General features: G+C 46.3%; 1 protein-coding gene across 19 annotated transcripts in view; it reads right to left on the bottom strand.

The window, feature by feature from the left end:
* The window catches only part of PDE4DIP (phosphodiesterase 4D interacting protein), a 213,515-nt gene that overhangs the window by 65,621 nt on the left and 124,871 nt on the right, over positions 1 to 23,023 (bottom strand). For all 19 annotated transcript variants that reach the window (XM_075560261.1, XM_075560277.1, XM_075560181.1 and 16 more), the window contains 12 exons: positions 14,511 to 14,642; positions 13,552 to 13,671; positions 12,950 to 13,042; positions 12,596 to 12,808; positions 11,359 to 11,517; positions 9,626 to 9,739; positions 9,307 to 9,444; positions 7,521 to 7,700; positions 6,452 to 6,646; positions 3,531 to 3,698; positions 3,288 to 3,369; positions 780 to 871 (listed from right to left, as the gene is read on the bottom strand). In XM_075560261.1, coding sequence (XP_075416376.1) covers positions 780 to 871; positions 3,288 to 3,369; positions 3,531 to 3,698; positions 6,452 to 6,646; positions 7,521 to 7,700; positions 9,307 to 9,444; positions 9,626 to 9,739; positions 11,359 to 11,517; positions 12,596 to 12,808; positions 12,950 to 13,042; positions 13,552 to 13,671; positions 14,511 to 14,642 — 1,686 coding nt within the window. The remainder of the gene's footprint in view (positions 1 to 779; positions 872 to 3,287; positions 3,370 to 3,530; positions 3,699 to 6,451; positions 6,647 to 7,520; positions 7,701 to 9,306; positions 9,445 to 9,625; positions 9,740 to 11,358; positions 11,518 to 12,595; positions 12,809 to 12,949; positions 13,043 to 13,551; positions 13,672 to 14,510; positions 14,643 to 23,023) is intronic.

Here is a 23,023-nt window from a genome sequence, read left to right on the forward strand (position 1 = left end):
CCCCGTAGGACAGGGTAGAAATGCCCCTGTGAGTTTTCAAGACTGTAAGGTTTTACAGGACTACGAAGCCCTGTCTTTCTCCCTCAGAGTGGACAGTGGTTTTGAACTGGTGGCCTTGTAGTTAGCAGCCCAACTTGTAACCACTAAGCCACGAGGGCTCCTTGAGGATACACAGAAGTAAGCAATATTTCACTCATTTACAATAACGACTTATATATAGGAGGGAAAGGAAACGTTCTGCTCCAGGAAATGACTTCTGAGGTCGTGTCTGGAGTCACAAAAGGTGTGACTCTTAACTTCGGTATTAATCATTTTCGAACTATGCCCCAGGTGCCTCAGCTTCTTCATCTACAAATCAGGGAAACCCCACTGAGCTGGCACAGCGTCATGAGCATTTCACAGAGTGCACTATACACAGTTCGTTACCCACTGAGCACCGTTTGTCTCGTGCTCCCTGTACCAAAACCAACTCCATAGCCCTCCGGCGGTAATTCTACCCAGCGAGTACATGGCACTACGATTTTAACAAGCGCGCCTCAATTACTTGAACTCAGCTGGCCATGCGTAGTGCTTCAAAAGTGTTAATGGTTTTTGTTTACAAAAACAAGAGCATCTTGATGAGACTATGGGTATATGTAAGACAATGTCCATTTTCCCTCCAAACAAAAAGGCAATACTCTGCCCTGGGTCCCGGATATTATACTTAGAGAACTTTAAATGTCACCTACTTTGGAAGAAAAAGTTGGGGATTCAGAATTAAGCTTGGCAAGAAGACTCACCCGGCTCTCCCTTTCTTTCTTAGCCATGAGTTCAAGCTCCTCCTTGGCATGGCTTAGTTCTTTCTCCATCCCGGCCACTGCATCCACATCTCCTGCAAGCAAACCACAAGTCAGCTTTGATTGATGTTAGCATAATGCCTTCAGAGATCACGCCCTGAGTTCTCCAGAGTTTGCTCTAAATGCCCCCTCCCCTTCAATTCTCTCTCTCTCACACACACACACACACACACACGCACACACACACACAAAAGCACAGATTGTGCGTCACATTATTATTTGTAACCGGGAAATGCTACATTCTACGTGCCTATGAAGAAAGGGCAGAATAAACTCCATCCTCGTCACACAAGCCCAAACCAAGCACATTGGCAGCAAGTCAATGCCAACCGCAGCAACCCGAGATAGGGTTCCGCAGCCAGACATCTTCCGGGGCAATAGAGTACTACATGCGAAAAATCCCACCAAAATCTCGAACTCGCTGCCACCGAATCAATGCCGAGTCACAGCCACCCTACACAACAAGTGAGAACCGCCCTGGGAGTTTCTGGGACTGCAACTCTGTACAGGAGCAGAAAGTCCCATCTTTGTCCCAAATTACATACACATGCCAATAATTTAAAAGGAAGATTTTTATGAATGGATTTGAAGTGATTTCCGGATATGTTGTTAGGTGAAACAAGCGAGAAGCAAAAGAATCCATCTAGTGTAGTACAGTCTGTATTGGAAAGAGGGGTAATTAAGAACACGAACACACGCCACAGACATCTGTGATTGTCTCCTTATTTTCACAAAAACAAGCAAAGAAAGAAGAATCGAGAAATGAAATTGGTGACCTACGAGGAAACGGTAGAAACAGAAGAGAGGGTAATTCAAACGTAGATGGGCCTATCTGAGTTTTGTATGACGATAACAGTTTTGTCTTTTAATATGAAATGCTCATGCAACAATAATAGACAGAAAAGGCCTAAAATTAAATCTTAACAGACACAAATGAACCCAAAAAATAATGTACAAATTCAATCCAAGCAGTTTTTGAACCCAGTACGCGTACCTGTACACCCTATATGGCAGATATTCTAAGCACAGAAAGAACAACAAAATGCAAATGGGTTGATGTGTATGACTGGGCTGAAACGACGTCTTCTCTGTTGGAGAAGTGAGCAGATGCACAAATGTGGCGGGTACCCACAGTTCTCTGTGTTGAGAGGCGGTAGGGTACAGACACAGGATCAGAGAGAATGAGTGTGTGCAGCATCAGTGTGAAATCATAAGCTAAACATATTCTGAGGGCCCGGGCGCATGGGACACTCTGTGGCAGCAAGCTTGTACCCCACCTCAACTTTCCACGTATGCCATCATCCTTTACCAAAAAGAAAAGGCTTCTTGGAGCAATCAGTGGCTGACTCCAGGGCTGAGGCAGGGAGGCAAAAGTAGGGCATCTCCTTATACTGGAAAATACAGATGTGGACAAAAACTGAGGAGGAAATACTAAGGGGAACCAGTTTGAAAAGTCCCAATGGGCCGGACTTGGGGATCAACTAGAATAATGACAGAAGAGGAGAGACTACGGCACTACTTTAAGAATCCATGCTGACACAAACAAGAGGGGGAGGACGGGGCAGGAGAAGGAACGTGCTTCTTTATGAAAGAATGGCCACCAATAAGAACAGAGGCCTTTAAGAGACAGAAAATCGCCGTGAAACTAATCACCAACGTAAGAGTTAATTAAAGAGATGTTTAGATGAACGATGCTGATGCCGCTGTGTCACTGGTTGCTGGGGAACAGACTGCCCACATCTCGAGACACCAGCCAGCAGCCTGCTTATTACCCGCAAAGGGAAAAATGAAGCTTCGCCGTGGAGAGATCTGGCAGACACAGCCTTAGCCAAATGACTACACAGGATCACCAAGGATGATGCAATCTGACATCATGTGCTCCTGATGTGCTGCCCCGAGAAGGACATGCCACCCGTGGCGTCCTGAGCGTGCCAAACAACGCCGGGCCGACCCTGCTCCTCACTGCTTTAATGGTAGTTAAGGTGGCGCCGGGTTACTGGCAAAGACACCCAGGAGAAGCTCTCACCCGCACGGGCCTGAATAGCCAGCCTGCGGAATCACAGGCTTGGGGCACTTACCTCCTGCATGTCCGAAGCCCAACAAACGAGTTGAAAAGGAGAGTCTGGATGCATTTTCCTGGACCAAATGGTAGCCACAGAACAATAACCTCAGTTCAGAACAAGGCCTGGGAGCGCCTGCCTAGACGAGACATGTCTGCAGCTGTTCAGGGGTGGTGGGGGTGGTGTGTGTGTGTGTGTGTGTGTGTAGTGTTGACTAGACATGTCTGCAGCTTTTCAGGGGTGTGTGTGTGTGTGTGTGTGTGTGTGTGTGTGTGTGTAAAATGATTTGTTTTCCCATCAAGGTGAAAAATGAAAGAGTGAAATACCTTAGGCACACCTACTGAGAGAGAGAGGATGAAGAGTTCGTCATGAAATGACCTTTGGTGCTTACCTAGAGTGGACCTGGGTAGGCTTGCGTCCCCTTTGGTGGTCAAGGACGTGCTATCATCCCTGGAGGGTATTTGCATTGAACCCTGAAAATTGGAAAAGTCGGGGGATTTAAGAAGATCCAGGAACTGTGATTGCAAATGACAAGGGCTTAGACTAGTCTCACGCATTTAAAGACATCAGACATATGTCAACCCAAAGGTCAAAGAGCAATGCATGACTATCTCCACACGTCCACAGTTCTTACTGGATCGGGCTGCTGTCCAAGGCAGTGGAGGATGGAGGTAGCTTCAGCCGGCTGGCTGGAGATGGATGCTTGGGACATCATGAGGTCCTTCCCTCCAAGGTACTGGCGCAGGGCCTGCAATTCTGCATTTCTCTCCATCAGGGCTTGGACCCTCTTCTCGGCAGCAGCCTGGTCAAAGGAAACCACACACACTAGAAAGATGCCCTCAGAAAATACAATTCATGATCGAATGTTCTTTTTTTAAAGCAAACCAGTTTTGTAAAGTCCATGGAGCCCTAAGAAATACCTTTTCTTTTAGCGTTCAATTAACATAGAAAAAACACAGGCAGACAAGTGCTTGGAAACAAAATCTCTCATACAAAATACTGGAAAAAAACTCCCCCAAACGGAATAAAACACATCAGATCCAGATAAGAGAATCTGAAACTGGTTCTGCTAGAACTCCATCAGGCTAAGGTTTGAAGGTTCTGGTTTGAACTAGGAGAACAGATGGTTTATCCCTTCAGCCTGGAATGCTCTCTCCTTTCAGGTGTTTGCCAAATGTCGCCTTATCAGATCGGCCCTCCCTGCACATCCCTCTCCAACAGCAAGCTTTTCTCTACCTCTAGCTCCCCTACAAAACATTCGCCATTATCTGATAGGTCTTTTCGGTGTCTCTACTGAACGTAAAGTTCTTTGTCCTTGCCTAGGAGTGTACCTGTGTGTGTCTCCTTTATTGTTTATTTTCTGCCCCTTCCCTGCCCTTTCTCCACCCTGACCTCCCCAATAACCTTCAATGTCTTTTGCTGTGAAAACGGTTCTCCTTCATTTGTTTCCTTTGATAACAGTGGTCGCATACAGTACTCATCTCTATGAGTGATTAGCTTTGGTGAGCACAATGTTCCAAGCGCGTCCATGTTACCAGGCGTGGGTTTCATGTTGCGTTTCAGGGGTGCATGATATGGAATATAAATGTCTTAAGGGGCGGGTGCTTCGGTGCTTTGTTCCCCGCTGAATCGCAAGCAGCCACAAGTCTCTGCGGCGCATCGTAGCAGTTGAGACCCACTTACTGAGTAAACAGTACAGATCAGTATTTTCTTTTTTTTTAATTTTTTAATTTTATTTTTTTTTTTTTCAGATCAGTATTGTCATCAGCCCACAGTCTGGGAAGATCTGGACCTCGAAACCACCGAACCCAGTTGGTTTCGCTCTAAAGCCACGTTTCCTGCACAGGTGCCACAGCTCGGGAATCTGTCTGTCTGTAAGAAGCTATCCAGGTGGCAGGGAGAGAGCTGGCCCCAGGCCCAAGAACTCAGAGACAGCAGCAGCCTGCCTTGCTCGGCCACGGACTCTACGTGATCTCGGGGGAATCCGGCCAGCCTTCAAACTGGGCTTCCTTTCCGGGAAACCAGAAGACCTCGTTTCAAGTACTTTCAGTTCACCAACCCTGAAGTGCAGGCCAGGGAGTGTTTGTACTATGTCTGTGAACGAGAAAGGCCTTGCACCGGCTGGTCGGTGTAAGAAATGTGCGACGCAGTGCGTGGGTCATCTCAGTGAACAACCACAGTATGCACTGGAAAGGAAACGAGCGCTCACTGACGCCAGGAGGAAAATGGGTGCTTGCGCATGGCTGCTCGCTTAGAAACATGTGCACGCATGTCCTCGGTGGGGATTTGGAATTGTGACCTTCAGAGGGTCTCTTCTGCTGGGATCATTTGCAATTTCAGGAGCCTGAGGTGTGATGACACAATGCCTCCTGAAGGCCACTCCGCACTGCGGTGTCATCAATAGTATGACACGAGGAAGTTGCTGCGTGTGCCTCTCGGGGGAGGCAGGAGGTGTGGGTGGGAGAGCGATCCAGGTGACTCCTTCTACCGTCAAAAACTGAGAAGCAGATCCAAATAAACACAACTAAGGTCTTCTCCTGGAACTAAGAATCTTTAAAAATATTTCTTAATCTCCTGGGTTCTATTTTTTTTATTACCTGTAGTTTTTAAAAAAAACATTCTTTCTGAGGTGTCTGTGTAGGTCTGTTCTAAATGCAATGTCTGGAACACGTGTAGGCAGTTGCTAGCACAAGGAGACTTTCTGTGAGTGGGTCTGAGAATCAGAGGAGTGCAGGATCACAAGAGCCCCAAACTCAAAGCTCAAACCAAATTCACAGCCACCGAGTCATTCCCAGCCCATCGGGACCCTATAGGATAGGGTAGAACTGGCCCTATAGGTTTCTGAGTCTATAACTGCTTACAGGAACAGAAACCGCATTTTCCTCCCATGAAGCGTACTGATAGCTTCAAACTGCTGACTCTCATCCCCACTAAAAACGGACTACCAGGATATTCCTAGTTACTGGTCCTTCAAATCGAGACAAATGTGGCAGTCCAGCTTGGAGGAGAAAAACACGGGGACGTTAAGAAACATTCGGCTTTTACTTTAGAAATACTCATCCGGTACCACGATTCTGAGATTACCATACCCCATACTGACCTGAAGTTATTCTCATCCTGGCCCGGGTAAAAGAAAGCACAATCTCCTCATGAATCTCGAAATCATTGAGATTTCACAGGATTCCGGAGAAAAGATGAGAAATGTAAATTTCCTCATGGCTTGGCTGGAAACGCAAACTAGTACTTAAGCAATATTTTAGCATCAGAAATGAAACCCTTCCAGAATACCACACTCCTTTCTCTCAAAAGGAATCAACTCTTAAGGAAAAGAAAACGCACACAGTGGAGTCAGCTGGTAAGCACGTACTGTGCAAACAGGTTCTGCAGACAGCTATGTTATGCCTTAATGGTGGACGGGGTCTAGCTCACAAGCTGGAGCGCTCGACAGCGCTTACTGGTAGAAAGAGTCCACATTTGATCAGGGCCGCCTGCTTCCTCCCCTCAGCCTGTGGACACAGCAGTGGAGCCCCCGCGGGCCCCCGCATTGGTCTTTACCTGGCTCTCCTGCTCCCTCATGCTCATGGACTGCAGCAGGCCCTGAGTCTCCATTTCATGCTCCACAGCTTGCTTGTTTCGATCGCTCAGAAGGTCCTGGAGCATCCTTTCCTTCCGGCGCAGGCGCTGGCACAGCTGCTCGGCGATCTCCCTCTGCCCTGGGCCGAGCTTGCACAGCAGCGCGGCGCTCAGCTCCTGATGGAGAAGGGACGGGTACGTTTCTGGTGAGACGAAGCGTCCTCTGCTCCCTATCAAAGGCTTTCTGGGGCTACATTCCGGAAGACAGAGCAGACTCCCCTGAGCTGTGTCACTCTGGACGGCAAGAATCATATTATTCCAGTGCAGCTGCCCAGATGTGGCACAGGACTGTAAGTGCAAGGTCCGTGAAGGGACACACACCAGTACTGAGCCTGGCAGTGTGCACACTGCCCCCTGAAAACAGTCCTCCCCGCTTGCTCGGAGCCCAGAACAATTAAACAGAGAGGCCACTCATTTCATTTATTTTCTCCCCAGTGTCACTACATAAAGTGAGCACAAACTGCTCGCTGGACAAAAATAAAGCGGGTCCTGGGTCTCCATTAGCGTGGCGATGCAGTTCCTATCTCTATACTGAGAGGCAGTGTGCGGTGGTTTAAACGGTAGAGCCCTGCCAGCTGGGCTAAAGACTGGTTTGGCCACTTTTTGACTGTGTTACCTCGGGTGACTGACTGAGCCCCAGACATCGGCTTCCTTGTCCATAAAACAAGGATGATAATAGTACGTGCCTCAGAGAATTGTGAGGATTCAATGAGTTAATAACCGCTGAGACCTTAAAACAGTGCCCGGCACGCCAAAAGCGCCCGATAAAAGCGAGCGATGGTGTTGGAGGTGCATTTAGTAACTCCCGGGAGTTCTCATATACCTCCTTTGAGAAAGATAATTATCACCTTATGTTTACAAGCTTGTCGGGGGCAGTGAAAGTCCCTGGCTTTCCCAGGCACAGAGTTAAAGAGCTGGGAGGCTGACATCCCTGGCCTCCCAGACCTCAGGCATCCTATCACTAAGCCAACTGTCTGCACCAGAGTCTTACCTCCACTTCCTTGTTCCTGTCGTGCAGACATGTCTGCAACTGCTGGACGATAGTCTCTTGTTCCTTCTGCCAGTGGCTGAACTTGACCTCCAGTTCTTCTTTCAGCCACTGCAGGTTTTGGCAGGTAGCAGAGAGCTGTTCCACTTCCAGGCCTTTGGCCCTCAGGAGACTCTCCATACTCTGAAGTCAGAGAGAGAGCAATGCTAAGTCAGAGGGGCAGTCTGATGCCTTCGAGTTACCGGCTAACGGCAAGGTTGCTTTGGCAAGAGGATAACTCCTAGGATCCAACCTAGCAATGCCATGCGCGTCTACTTTCTGTTTTTAGAGCGTCACATCTAGGCTGCAGAGTGATCGATATCGTCTACGTGATCAATGAAGTGTTGTATGGGAAGCCAGCTGTTAGAGAGGCCAGAAAAGAGACTCTGCTTGCAGGCGTGACAGATGGCTAGACATACAAATTCTAAAATAAGTGTGCAAAGAAAAGCCCACAAGAAATGTTTAATACAATATATAGCTGTAGAAACAGTATTAATTAGGAAAACAACATTTAATAGGTCCGCCTTGACAATACTTTGGGAAAGTATATAGAGATTGACAAGGGTTGGAAATGAATGAGACCTGTCACCGCTGAGTCCGTGCCACCTCCTAATGAGCCCAAAGGACAGCACAGAACTTTCCATTAAGGTTTCCAAAGCTGTGAATCTCTATGGAAGCGGACTGCCACACATCTTTCTTCTGGAAAGTGGCGGGGACATTCAAAGCACTACCTTTCAGTCCATAGCTGAGTGCTTACCCACCGCACCGCAGGAGCTCCTTAGAAACAACTTAAAACGATGTGAATGGACACCAATACACACTGCCACCACCACCACCACCACCACCACCACCACCACCACCACCACCACCACCACCACCACCACCACCACCACCACCACCACCACCACCACCTCCACCCTAAGCTCATAGTCTGAACGAAAGTCCAAGTGCCGAAAGGTCTCACTTCCTAATCTAACATGGAACTAGGAGCCATGGTTTGTTTTGTATTTTTTTTTAGCATTCATACTCTTTCATATTCATCTAGGTAGGTAGCAGGAGCTCTCTGGTGGCACAGTGGTTGCGGTGTTCAGCTGACTGCCACCAGGTTGCTCCACTGGAGAGGAGGCAGCCTACTGAACGGTATTTTCAGTTTTAATATTTTCTGCTTTCTTTTTGATGGAGTTTTCTCTCTGTTTCATTGTTTGTTTTTTTTGAGGGGGGTTCTTTTTTGTTTGCTTCTTGTTTTTGTCTTCTATGATTTTCTGTATATAAAATCCAGAATAAATAAATCTATAGAAATAGTAACTGGATTAATAAGTACCTAGGAGCACAGCAGGGGAGGCTGGGGGAGAAGCAGGGAGCTAACAACAATCCAAGACAGAAGAAGATGCTCTGAAATTGATTGTGGTGACTGATGATCACACACAACTCTTCACAAGACAATGGAACCCCTGAATTGTACGATCTGGAAATGCCATGCCCAGAAAGCTATTGTAAGAACATAAACCGATGTCTCGCGATTCAGAAAGAATGAGAAGAGAAGGTGGACTAGGTCACCTCAGGAGGCGGGCACTGTGAGCTGCACTTCACTTCGTGACACTGGGTTTCATTTGGGCTTGTGGCCCTATTTACAACGGTATGCATGTAAACACACACACACATACTTTCTTCTGACGAAGCAAATACTCTGGCTTTCGGGGAGCGGCGGGGGGCGGGAGACTGCCGAGCCATCGGCAGGTTTTGCTCTTACTTGCAGGGTAGCTTCGTTGGAGGAAAGGACTCCACGCAGCCGTGCCACGTCATGATCTCGCTCTCGGACAGCGAGGTGCAGCTGTCGCAGTTCTTTCTCTTTGTCTCCGAGCGCCGAGAACTTCTCATCGACAGCCCGCTGCAAGGCAGATTAAAGCTGCATCGCATTCTCTATCCAGGTCAGCCCCGCGCGGTACGCGGCAGAACATAACGGCGTGGAAAACCAGCCCCCAGAGCAGTGCGTGCAGCAGACACACGCGTCCACAGCACCGGCGTGGCCAGGCTAATGCGGAGCGCAGCGAACTAAGTCAAACACACACCTCCAGGGCAGCGTCTCTATCCTGGACCCGCTGCCGAAGCTTCTCCAACAACATTTCGTTTGCTTCCGGGGTTTTGTCTGAGTTATCCCGATACTGCAGGAGCTCCTGACATTCCTAAAGGAGTAAAAATGACTTCCCTTTACTCGCCCGTTGATTTAACCATAAACAGATATTTCCAAGACACGCGCGCGCGTGCCTGTGCATGGGTGAGTTAAATGATGAAGGACTTGAATACTGCCTGAAAGGTTGGCAGTTCAAATCCACTCACAGGATGCCTCAGATGGTAGGGTTAGCGACCTGCTCCTGGAAGGTCACACAAGGCCAAAAAGGGCAGCATTTGCCAAGAAACGTTAAGGAAGCAGGAAGGGGCAGGAAACTGGAACAAACGGAAACAGGGAAGCCCAGGGGGAAATGGTGAGAGCACTGACACATTGGAAGGAATGCAGCCCATGTCTTGGGACAATCTCTGCACACATCGCTGAATAGGAAACCGATTTGCCTTGTAAACCTTCACCTAAACCACCAGAACAATACTTAAAATAAATATACGACAACAAAGCCCCACGGAGCAGTCCTGCTCTCACACATCAGGTCACCAGGAGTCAGAATGGCCTTGACAGCCATTCACGACTGAAGCAAAGAGCCTGGTGGTGCTGTTCAGTATGTGCTGTTGGCTCACCATGTGGTCACACCGACCCTCCACTCCATGCCAGAAAGACGCAGGCTGTCTGCTCCAGGAAAGACTGACAGCCTACAGGGGGCCCTTATGAGCTGGGATCGATCTGATGCCAATGTGATTCCTGACGGTGGGAACAACTGGACACTGTCCATCTCTGCCTAAAGGTGTCACTACAGACCTCACAACAGAAGTGGCGTTGAACTGGGAGGCATCGGGCTGTTCGCTGTGATGTCTGCACTCCTCAGGACAAAGACATGGCTGTCTGCTCTTACAAAGGCCAGTGGTCTCAGAAACCCTAACAGGTACTCCTTCCTACTCTCTGGAGTCGCTGTGACTCCGATACACCTCAATGGCAGTGGAGCAGCAGTAAAAGCTCAGCAAGACTGAGCCTCAATTTTTTTCCAAATGAAATTTCCAAAACGAAGAGGGAGTATAGGGATTTTTATCAGACTCTAAGTAATATCTACAAACTATTAAAAAAATTTAAAGCATGCTCAGCAAAACATAAGGCATTCAATATAACTGGAACTTAGAGTAGGTGGTGGGACTGAACACTCCGGTCTTACTGGTGTTGGGTGCTGTTACGTCGATTTTGACTTAGGGACCCCATGGGACAGAGTTAAACTGCCCCACGGGGTTTCCTAAGCAATAATCTTTGCAGGGGCTGGCTGCCAGGACGTTTCTTCCCAGGAGAAGCTGGTGGGGTCGCATTCCTGACCTGTCAATCAGTGCACAGCCAAGACTCAGAGAAGCAGCGGTACTTTCTCTGGTTTTCCCCACACCTAGTACATAGTCTCTGACTCTCAGAGGTTAACAAGTGGCTGGGTTTCATTGCTTACGTCTTTCAGGTTTATATGTACTGTTTACTCACCTGTTGGTTAGCGCCTAGATTCAAGGACGGCCTATTCGCTTTAGAGCTTCTTGGTATCCAGTGCTCACTATTCTACCTGCAGCAGGTACTACACACAGGTGAACGGATACCTTGAGACGAGACGATCAAGGAGTTCGAAACTGAAACCTAAGTTTAGTGGCGGTCAGCACTCTGCCAACTCACCTGTAGCATCTGCTCTCTGTGACTCAGACGCTGGTTTAGGTGCTGAATGTGCTGCTCCTGGGTTCGAATTTCATTGTACTTTTCGGCCTCCAGGGTATGAAGTTGCTGATTCTTATTCTGCAATTCTCCTTGCAGTTGCTGTAAGGCTTTCCGTAATTCCTAAATAAAGGACGCGCGCTTCAGTAAGCAGCTAAAACCTTCACTCATGGGCTTTAGGGATGGGGGACCGGAATTTTCCAAGGCCTAGAAAACTAAGGGCGGGGGGCAGACAGGACCATTCGTAAAACCTAGATAATGACTGGGCGTGCCCTGAGCAAGTTTTATATCACAGTCCAGTATTTACTCGGGGTTTACAAAAGGTCTCAGTGGATGCTTTCTCACTGTCAATCTAGGTCCTTTGCCCCTCAGGAAGCTCAAGGAGAGGAGTTTCTCACATTTTCTCATCCAGATCTTCTGAAGATCTCCCCAAGACTATCATCTTCCTGAATTTTCCATTTTCCTAGTCATAAGATCAAGAACCTTGTAGGTAAAGATGGCTTAATTTAAGCACGTGTTACTTTAGACCACCTGAAACACAGATTGCCGTGCCAAGGAAAAGAACAATGCAGGACTCATACATTCAGTCTCCAAAACAGTTACCCCGAAGGCTAGAAACTATGTATTTTTAAATCTTAAATGTTAAGGTGTCTAAGAAAGGCCACAGTTCAAAGAAGACCTTTTAAATCTTAAATGGTAATAAAAATAAAGATTGCATATACTCCAAGCTAAGAAAATACAGGAGCTGCCATTAAGAATTGTAGGCATATTTTAATGGGTAAACAGTCAAACTATTCCCTTGATCTGGGTGGTCCTTGGCAGATGGTTCTGTCTGGCTGAGTTTGAGTTTGACCCCCTTTCAGAAACAGCCTCTGATGTTCCTTCCTTCAGGAAGCTGCCCAACTTTCTTCCTCGTTTCCTATAATCCTCCCTGCATACGTCCTCCATAGTATCAACGATCACACTGAAATTCCATTTATGCGACTGTGTCTCACCCTATACTTCGAAAAGCTGAAGAGGAAAGAGCCTGTATTAGTCACTCCTGCGAGTGCAGAACTCGGTCCAACAGCAGCATATGAACACGCCAGCCAATGTTTTTAAACTGAGTTCCTTAGATTAAGCGAGTGACTCACAGGTGAAACAGAGCCTCTGCCAGGGACAAAGTCAGTATACGGACCCATGAAACAGGTTAATGATTTACCTGGTTGTGTTTCCACGAAGCCTCTTTCTGCTGTTCTCGCTCATGGGCTGCAGTCTCTACAAACTGCAAGCCTCGCTTGGCATCGGCCAGTTGGCGGTCCTTCTGTCGCACCAACCTCTGAAGCTTCTGGATTTCCAGCTGGCTGCAGAACAAGGCACTCTGAAGATCAAGCAGAGCCACCTGCTGCTGAGCTGGGGCAGTGCCCTCGGCACCCTGACGAGAGAGGAGAGACCATTACCACGAGGTGGGCGGCCCTGCCCAGCTGAGAAGACCAACAAAATCAAGACTGTGACTGAGCGGGACACGCCACAACAACAGGAGCCTCGCCTCCTGCCATACGTGGCCCTCACATACATGAAGCTGTCCGAGCTGGCTTTGGTGCAGCATTTCCCGAAGCTTTGCCATTGTGTCATTTTGACCTTCAATCACCTGGTACAACTCCTCGGTCTGAAAAATGAGCACACATCTTAGTCAGCTAAATATAAATTCCCTTACCTCAGGATACAGCATCAATTAGCTGAGTTCAAATTCTAGGATTTCAGAAGATCATATAAATTAGATAAATAGGCATTCTATTGTCTCTAGACCAGTTCATCATGTGGAGGACCTACGATTTCCCTAGGCTGAGACCCATCGGTCTTGGCCTGGCAATACTCAGAAATCAAAACCAAAGTCATTGCCAGAGAGTCAACGCCAACTCACAGCAACCCTATCGGACGGGGTAGAACTGCCCCGGGGGTTCGGAGACTGTAACTTTTTGTGTAACTTTAACTGTAACTTTCTCCTGTAGAGCGGCTAGAGGGTCAGGATTCCTCACCTTGCCGTTAGCACCCACAGTGTAAGCACTACTCCCCTAGGGCTCCTCTGACAATATCCATTCCTCCAACGGAGAGAATACTTGCCCACTCTGTGAGGACAGAGCTCCCTCGGAGACTTTTACCTGCTGACTCCCTTACCTCACTTTCCCTGCTTTTCAGGGTCTCCTTGAGGCTGTGGATTGTACCATCTTGCTTCTGAGATGACTCCTGAGCGGATTTTAGTTCCAAGCTCATTTCATTCAGTTTCTCTTGAAGAATCTGAATTCAGCAAAGGGGGGGGGGGTGGGGAGGGGGAGTTCAGGTCAAAGGTGTTTATTGTTTGTTTGTTTGTTTTTAACCTCAGCGGCAACTATAGTTTTTCCTCAACCCGAGGATGTCGGGAATTTCTTAGGAAATATTGCTGGTTTGTTGCTTGTTTCCCCTCTCATTTGGAGGAACCACTAACCTTTCAGTCAAGTAGCAGAAATAAGAATAGTTCCTTCACTACTAAAATGCCTGCATTTTCATACAGTGTTTTCTTTACGGCGGCAGCCATATCCACTGCCAGCAAGTGGATTCCGACTCACAGCACCTGGCGGGGTGGGGTACAACTGCTTCCTGGGGCTTCTGAGACCTGCTAAATTCTTTACACGAGCAGAAAGCCTCATGGGGCACTTATTCAAACGCATCACTGCCCATCCCTTACACACAGACCCAAGAGTATCTGTCATTTAGCATAGGACAAGGCCCCAGGGCAGAAGCTCAGCATCCCAAATTGTGAGAATTTTCTTCGGAGCAGACCATGAGCTGTAAAGGGGTGAGAAGCCACTCTAGAATCAAAGGCACAAGCCACCTGGTCCCAATGTCTGGCCCAGGGAAAGATGGCATTCACTGCAGCAACAGGCCCCAAAGGCATCAGGAATTGTGACGTGTGCAGAAGCAGCTAGGATCCTGATGTACAGTCAAGGGAGAACTACACTGTCCCAGGAAGGATTCTCTAGAGCTCCAGGAATACACGCGTGCCCCATGTCCTCCTCAGAGAGGTTAACGGACTGGCCTGACCCCCCCACCCCCTCAGAGAAACCCGGTGAGCCCCACCAGCACGTTATTGAGCATACCTTGTTGGTGGCCTCTGTTTGCTGGATCTTTTCCTGGAGTTCCGATGAGTGGGAAGCAGATACGGACGGCTGAGCTACAGGGGTCTCGTCTGAATTCGGCTTTTGTTGTTTGAGTAGCTCTTCCATCATGGGCTAGAAAAGCAACAAGACAGGTAAGTTCATCGCAGCTGCAGTTTCAGTTTTATCTTCAGCATCTCCAACAAGAGATGTGGAAATCTACCACTATTGCAGGAACGATGAGTGTTAGTCCCTGAAGATAGCCCTGACTCACCTCCGCCTTTACTCTGCTTCCTCCTCTCCCTGCCTGCCTTTCCCTATCAAGTCATAGACGCATCCCGTATCCCATTCAAGGAAATAATTCCAAGGTTAAAGAGACGGGGCAATTATAAAATATGAGCTTTTCAAAAATATTCACTCTTTTCTTATTTTAATCAGAATTCAAAAGACATACTGATCTTGACGTACGTATGGAAAAATATTTTGGAGTGAAGTGTATTGATGCAAGTTAACTTGAATTCATTAAAAAGAAGATAAAACGGAAGATGGATAGTATTTGATAGATGCACAGATATGTGACAAAGCAAGTATAGTAAAATATTAATTGTAGGATCGAGATCTAAATAGGGTGTCTATTCGTATTCACTTTTTTGCACAATGTTTTCAATTTTTCTGCTTTTAAATGTTCAGAGCCACTCTTAGAAAAATAATTCTAAAATATGAAATTCTAGATTATTTAATATTTTGTTACATAATCATTCTTTAAAAGAATTTGTACATGATAACATCCTTAAAAATTTTTATTAATATTAAGAAGTGAGAAATTCTAAACAAATGCTAAGAAATATTTTAACAACTATGTGTTTGGACTTCACACATGGGCAATTTGTACATAGTTACTTTGCCTTTAAAAAAAAGAAATTTCCCATACTGCAAAAAATAACTTAAACGCTTTACATAGAGCATCTTGATCAAACATATATCATCCCTCAGAGGAGAAAAATTAAATACTTTTACTTTTCTTACAACATGCCTACTCAGGCTGGGGAAAATGGCACATTTTTATATGATTATAAGATATTTATGCTTATATGACTATCCATACTATTTCATCAGTCCTACAGTGCCTGGATCTAGGGTTATACTACAGTGATGTGTAAGCTGCGCGCATCCTTGAAAAGTACATGCTGGCCTATTTAGAGTGAAGGAGCATAGCAGTCACCAATTCTCAAGTGCCTTAGGTTCCAAAATGATATACTGTGTCCACACAGAGCGCGGGGATAATAAAACAAATAGGGGAAAATAGTATCAACTGGTGAACCTGGGTGAGTGGTACTCGAGCTTTGTGTCCCTCTTTCACAAGGCTTTAGTAAGTTCCAACTATCCCAGAACAAAGAAGCGGGGGTGGGGTGGGGAATCAAGTTAAATTTAATATCCAACTTCTATTAAGGACTATAATATGCAAACTCTTGTGTACGGCACTGTGGGAACTACAGCAGGGTCCTGAGTCCAGTTTTGGTCTACTGAGGAAGTCAATTTACATCATGAAGATGTACAAGAAATTATTCCCTTTTTTATTATTAATCATTTTATTGGGGAGCTCTTACAAATCTTTTAACAATCCATCATTCAATTTTATTAAGCACACTTGTACATATGTTACCATCAACACAACCAAAGCATTTTCTTTCTACTTGAGTCCTTGGTATCAACTCCTGTTGACCCTCCCGCTCTCATGAATCCTTGATCAATTATATGTTACTGTCACTTTGTGTCTTACACTGTCTGTTGTCTCCCTTCACCCACATTTCTGTTATTTGTCTCCCTGGGGGTGAGCTATATAGCCAACCTTGTGATGGGTTCCTGCTTTCTCCCCTCTCTCCCCACCCACACCATTCCTCTACCCTCATGATATCACTACTCCCACTACTGTTCCTGAGGGTTTTATCTGTCCAGCATCTTTATCAGTGTGTGTACTCTGCTCTTTATCAGTGTGTGTACTCTGGTCTAGCAGTATTTGTAAGGTAGAACTGAGTCATGGTAGTGGCGGGGAGGAAACATTTAAGAACTAGAGGAATGACATGTGTTTCATGGGTGCTATACTGAACCCAAGCTGAATTGTCCCTTCCTTGTAACTCTTCTATGGGAGAGGATGTCAAATTGTCTACAGGTAGGCTTTGGGTCTCCACTCCAACCACCCTCTTTCACATCGATATAATTGTTTTGGATCTTTTGATACCTGATCCAGTTGACACCTCACGATCACGCAGGCTGGTGTACTTCTTCCCTGTGGGCTTATGTGCTTTCCTACTAGATGACTGCTTGTTTAACGTCAAGCCTTTAAGACCCTAGACGCTATTATCTTTTGATAGCTGGGCACCATCCGCTTTCTTCACCACATTTGCTTATGCACCCATTTTGTCTTCAGTGATTATGCCAGGAAGGTGAGTATCAAAGAGTGCCAGGTTATTAGAACAAAATGTTCTTGTGTTTAAGGAGGCCTTGAGTAGAGGCCCAAGTCTGTCTGCTTTCTTAATACTTAACATATAAAATATATGTACATTGGCCTCTGCCCCTTTCATTATATATTTACATATATGCAGCCTATAGCTCTACCTCTATACATAGCTTTGGCCTCCTACTTCTTTCCTGTATTTCCTTTCACCTTCCTCCTGTCCCACTATCATGCTCTCAGTAATTCCTCTCGTGTATATTGCACTTGATCAAGCCCCACCAGGCATTCTACAACCTCCTCCATGCGATCAACTTTATCCCTGAGTTTATTGGCTCCCCACTTCCCCTCCCTGCCTCTTCTCCCATGTCTCTCCAGGACTGCTGGTCCCACTGTTTCCTCCTCAGGATTGTTTGTCCTGCTTATCTTAAATAGATAGAAATAAGGAGAAAGAAAAAAACAAACAAACAATGACAGATAGTTCAGAGGTCTGTCTGCTGACTCTTATGTATGTTTTCAGATCAAGTCTGATGAGGTACCAAGCCCTGTCCCAGAGTCAGGAGTCTATTTTCAGGACTCCTCAGGGACTTGGTTGCTTTGCTCCTCTTGCTGCCCTGCTGCACTCCCTTCATGTTACATCCCACTGTGCATGGGGCAGATGGGCACACGTTCCGCACAGTGTCAAAAATATTCCCTTTAACAAGAAGGACAAAGACGTCTTAGAAGAGGCAGAATTTAAGCCAGGCCCTCAAAGGGAGATTGAGTTCCCACAGATGGGTACAGTGGATAAGCAAGAGTATTCTAAGCAGAGGAAACAAGCGGGAACAGCAGGGATCATGGATGGATGTGAAACACTGATTTTTGAGACTGTTATCTTGACATACTTTCTCTCTCAGACCGAGCCATTTCGATGAGCTGAACAGGTGCTAGTAACGATTCTATCAAGGCCACAGGTAAAACCTGGGATTTTTCTAGGCACATCTGGATGTTCCATAACCATATTTACAGAGCCATGGCCATGTTTTAACTCTGGCAGAATACAGACAGACTTGTAGGGGGAATTTTTTACTAAATAGTTCCTTCGGGGCTAGATGAATGTCATCATGTCAACTTCACAGGGCCATGCTGCAGGGAGGGAATGCTTTTTGCCCTTTAGTCACCGGGATGATAAAGCTGGTATGTGGTGGGTCTGAAATCCAAACCCAGCCTTAAACTTTCTAATGTGAATTTTCCTCCACTATATTACTTTGTAGGTTAAATTTAATAAGGCTATCAAAGAGGTGGCCGAAAATATTCTCAACTATTCTCAACTTCTCTCATATCAGAAACAAGTGAGAAAATAACAAGAAATAATCATGAAAATCCTGATGAATTAGTGGACCATCTCAGAAAAGTACCCAGCGTTCTCCCCTGCGGTCTAGAAGACCTCACTGCCTATTTTAAACAGAAAGTGGGGCGAAGCCACTGACTTTTGGTATAGCTACTTCAGATTGAATAAACTCACTGCCACGGTGTCAATTCTGACGCATGGCGGCCTTCCTACAGGACAGCGTGGAACTGGTTCCGTGGGTTTCCCAGACTGCAGCTCTTTCCAGGAGTGAAAGCCTCCTCACTCGCCAGACCAGGAGCAGCTGGTAGTTTCTAACTGCTGGCCTTGTTTTGCTAATAGCAGTCTCGCTTTAATTCCACTCCTTCACTCGACACACACCTTTTGAGGCAGCTCACAGGTAGTCACCCTTCAGGGACACAGTCCTGCACAGCATAAAGGGAAGGTCCTGCTCTCTTGGAAGTCGGGGAGGGGGGGGTTGGAGTGGAAAACTAGGCAATAAACAAGGGAAAACACAAAAATTGGAGGATGGCAGGCACCATGCAGTAAAAGGGGAAAGTGTGGGAGACGGTTAGCACTTGGGTTAATTCAAGTTGACTGATAGCAACCAGAAGACCAGGTCCACCATCATGGAATCAATTCCCACTCACAGCAACCCCTTAGAGGGTTTCCAAGATCACAAATCTTTCCAGGAGCTAAATCCCTCTGAGTGGTGGTGAGTCTGACTTGCCAACCTTGATCTGAATAAGGGGCAAGTCCAGCAAAAAGCAGACTGATGCAGGCAGAAGGGGCTCAGGGAAAAGCCCAGGGTGGGCATGCCGCAAAGAAAGAGGCTTCTGGGGCTGAAGCAGCACTTTCCAACAGACGCAGAAGGTGAACCACATCTCAGCTTTTCTTGTCAAGTCATTAAAAAAGATGAACGTAGGTGAGATTAATTTTAATGACATTTTTCCTTTAACCAAGTTATATCCAAATTATTCTCATGCATGAGATCAGTGTAAGAAATTAGTGAAGAATTTTACATTCTTCTCTCATATCACGTCTTTGAAAGTTGGTGTGTATTTTCCATTCACATTGAACCTCAAGGAGAACTAGCCACATTTCAATTGCTCAAGAGTCACATGGGGCTAGTGGACAGCATAGGCTAGCTACAGCGTGAGGGGCAGAGAGTAACACAGGCAGCAGGGGACAGGTGTGCATATATAAAACCAAACTCACTCAATTCTGACTCATGGTGACCCTTTAGAACAGGGTAGAATGTGGGTTTCAGGGACTGTAAATCTTTTTAGGACTAGAAAGCCAAGTCTTTCTCCTGAGGAGTTGCTCATGGTTTTGAACTGCTGGCCCTATGGACCACAGCCCAATGCCTAACCACCATACCACCAGGTCTCCTTAGAGTACAGTTATTTTTTTAATTACAGAAACCCCCTGTGGCTGAGTCGGTTCTGGCTAGTGACCGACACAGCAGAGCAGGGCAGCTCCACGGGGCTTCTGAGGCTGTCAAGCTTCACAAGAGCAAACCGCCTCGTCTTTCTCCGTTGGAGCCACTGGTGAGTTCGAACCACCACCTGGGTTCCTTAGGGGTTCAGGAAGTTGGGTTTTTATTCTCACTGAAGTGATACGGAACTGCAGTGTTTGGGACGGAAAGGTACCCAATGACATTTATGTTTTTAAAAGGTCCTTTTAGCCACACCTATGGGGAAGCCTTATCAGGGAGCGCCAGTCGAGCGTGGAGATAGCATGAAGTGGCTGTAGTCGTTCAGGTCAAAGCTCAGAGTGGCCTGTGCTCTAGTAGGAGGCTTGGTGGTGCTGGCCAGTGAGAACAGGGCAGCTCAAGTGAAGCTGCCTGCTCCTGGACAGGCCTCCCTTCTCGGAAACCCTACCCAGCATCACCAGGAGTCCACACTGACTTCACGGCAGTGGTTGGGGTTTCTGTTTGCTTGTTTGTTGTTGGTGGTGGTAGGGTGGTTATAAAGAGAGTAACATAGAAGGATAAAAAAAACCCTAAACAATGGGCTTTGGTAACATTCTAAGGTCAACATCACCGGAAAGGGAGAGGAAAGAGAGGGGAGACAAAGGAGAGGGTCGTGGTTCCTACAGAAATCGTGCAAAATGCTTGCTGCAGGGAGGGCAATCGGGAGCCTCGCTCCGGGACAATGCGAGCTCTCAGACAGAGTGGGGACTGCTAGCTCTTCTAACGCTTGTCATCGCTCGAACCGATGAAGGGGTCGTCTACTAGACTCACTCTGCATTAAGTCGCCTCCTGACCCTCTCCGTGTAAAATGACTTCAGTAACATCTGCTACTAGAGCACAGCTTCGTAATGTAATGGATCAGAACCAGCCTGGAGTCTGAAATGACAGGGCCAGGGGTCGCACTGATCCACTTTAAACCAAATCTTAGAGCTGTGCAGGCAACTTTATACACTTCCCATCTGCTCCAGCCCCATTTCACAGAACAGCAAACGGAGACCTAGCGATGATGAGTAACTTGCCCAAGGATACACAGGAAATCAAAGGGAAGATTCCTTTAAAACTGAGTACACACGTTGGTAATGCCGCTCTCATCGTTAGAACCCTCTTGCTGACTGTACTGCCACCAAGGCCTCCAACTTGATTTCCATTTATTTGTTGTTGTTTAATAAACAAAAACCTATCAAAGTAGAACTGTCTCTTATATCGCCTAACAATTTTCTAATCCTTTGCCTCGATGTTCAAAATAAGACTTAGCATGTAGATAGATGGATATATAGAGGTATAGAAACATAGAGAGATAGTGTATGGGGGGGTAATGTGTGTATACATATAAATTCAATAGAAATTTTCAAAGCCAAAGAATGGCTTAGGAAAGTACATAATGAACTTGGTCTTATCAAAAACTATCTTGATATGAGTAATTAGGGGAAACACATAATTCTGTGAATATATTGATTTGAATACAGAAAAATGATTTCTTTTTCATTCTTGGTACTGGATCAGGACAAATCCCATCACAACACCAGAACAAAGAAAAGCTTCCTAGGTTCAATGGTGCAAAATGTAAGGCCTTTAAGCAAGTGCTAGACCAGTTATGTAGCTCCTCTGATTAGTGGCATTTTCCTAGGCCCCCTCCCAATCCTCCCTAGAGTGTGTCCTAAATTTCAAACCGCTCCAGCTTTCTACCTTATTGTTCATATTGGAAGAGAGGCAAGAATCAGCAACCAGTAAGAAATTAAAGGCTTCATCTTGGACCAGCATCTAACTCTTGCATCTTCCAAAGGGCCTGACCTGGGCAAGGTGGCTAAACTGTGAGTGGGATGACCTGGCACTGCGAGGCTTGTAGCAAAGACCACCTGGCTGGAACAGGAAATCATACACGGGCCAGCGCTCTCTGAACTGCTGTTGGCTAAGAGAGCAAACTCCCCCCGCCCCCCACAACCCAATCACTGCATTTTCAGTGCAGAGACAGACAATAAGGTAGAACATCAGCAGCTAGACTACAGCTTCACCCTTTTGTTAGCTACACGAATGAGCAGCCTCGGATTCTCGGGCATCAATTCTGTCAGAGGCAAAGAAATCAATTTGTTTAATGTCATACAACTGCTGGTAAACAGGACTACTCCAGTGTTGCTGTTTATGGTTGCTCATTTGTTGGTCTGCTTGTTTTCTTTAAAATAAGCAAGAGGGAAGGACAGGAACTACACAGCACAGGGATGTGGAGGGTTCAACAAAGGAATCAAAACGACCTTACAGAACACGCTCTCTCTGGAGGATAAGAGGCTTTGTTTGGCTTTTGGTTTTTTCATATATGTAGCAGAATTTAGTGACAACAGGCAGACTTCGTGACGTTTTCTTTCTGTGAGCTACTATTTCTATTCTTCCCACATTTGCTCATAGCAACGGACAAAACCCAGGCTGCCTTTGTCCTACTTAGCTCTGGTTTGGCCAGAAAGCACAAGGGCCTCAAGGAGTCACACTGGCCCCAAAGTCAATCAGACTTAAACTCTAGTTCAGTGTCAAAAATATGAATTTTATTTACACTGAGTTGAACTTCTCTCTCCTCTTCTCCCACCTTCTCAATTATTGGAGACAACGGCATCGTAATCAAATGCCGTGATTCTTTATGTAGAATGCGATTTCCTTCCTCGTCCTCTCATTTTTAATTCTACAAACAGTCCAGAATGGAAGCCAGGTGACCACAAAAGGATCGTGCGCTATTGTTGTGAGCTCAAGCTTTCTAATGCCCAAATTGGGTAGTGGAGGAGCTTGACCAGAAGGCACCGTGGTCTCCCTTGACGTGCCTGTTAGCAAGACAGCTTGCTCCCCAGAAGAGAGCCCTGCTCCAATCCTCAGGCTGCAGAAGAGGGCTCTTGGTTTAAAATAAATATTTACACTGCAGGCAACCTGGTCTAATACACAGAATAAAAAGGTCTTGCTTAGAAGTTGGGAATCTTGTCTCTCTCTGACTACGTTATTTAAACCATGGGCTCTCCGAATCTCAAAGGAGAGAGCAGGGACAATCTTTAAAAGTCTCCTCAATTCCAAAATGTGATGAATCAAGGCCTCAAACGATAATATTATAAGTTAATTAAATGTCTGGGGGGGGCGGGAATGGAGAAGATCCTCTTTTTTTGCCTATAGTTTCCCACCTTTGATAATCCTGGTCCTATTTAAGGGACAACAAAAGGTTATTTCCCATCCATCCTACACAGACTACTTCAGAATCCCACGGGAACACGTCATGTTTAATCTGTGACACC

The sequence above is a fragment of the Tenrec ecaudatus genome, chromosome 1, assembly GCF_050624435.1.
Source record: "Tenrec ecaudatus isolate mTenEca1 chromosome 1, mTenEca1.hap1, whole genome shotgun sequence".
Classification (NCBI taxonomy): Eukaryota; Metazoa; Chordata; class Mammalia; order Afrosoricida; family Tenrecidae; genus Tenrec; species Tenrec ecaudatus.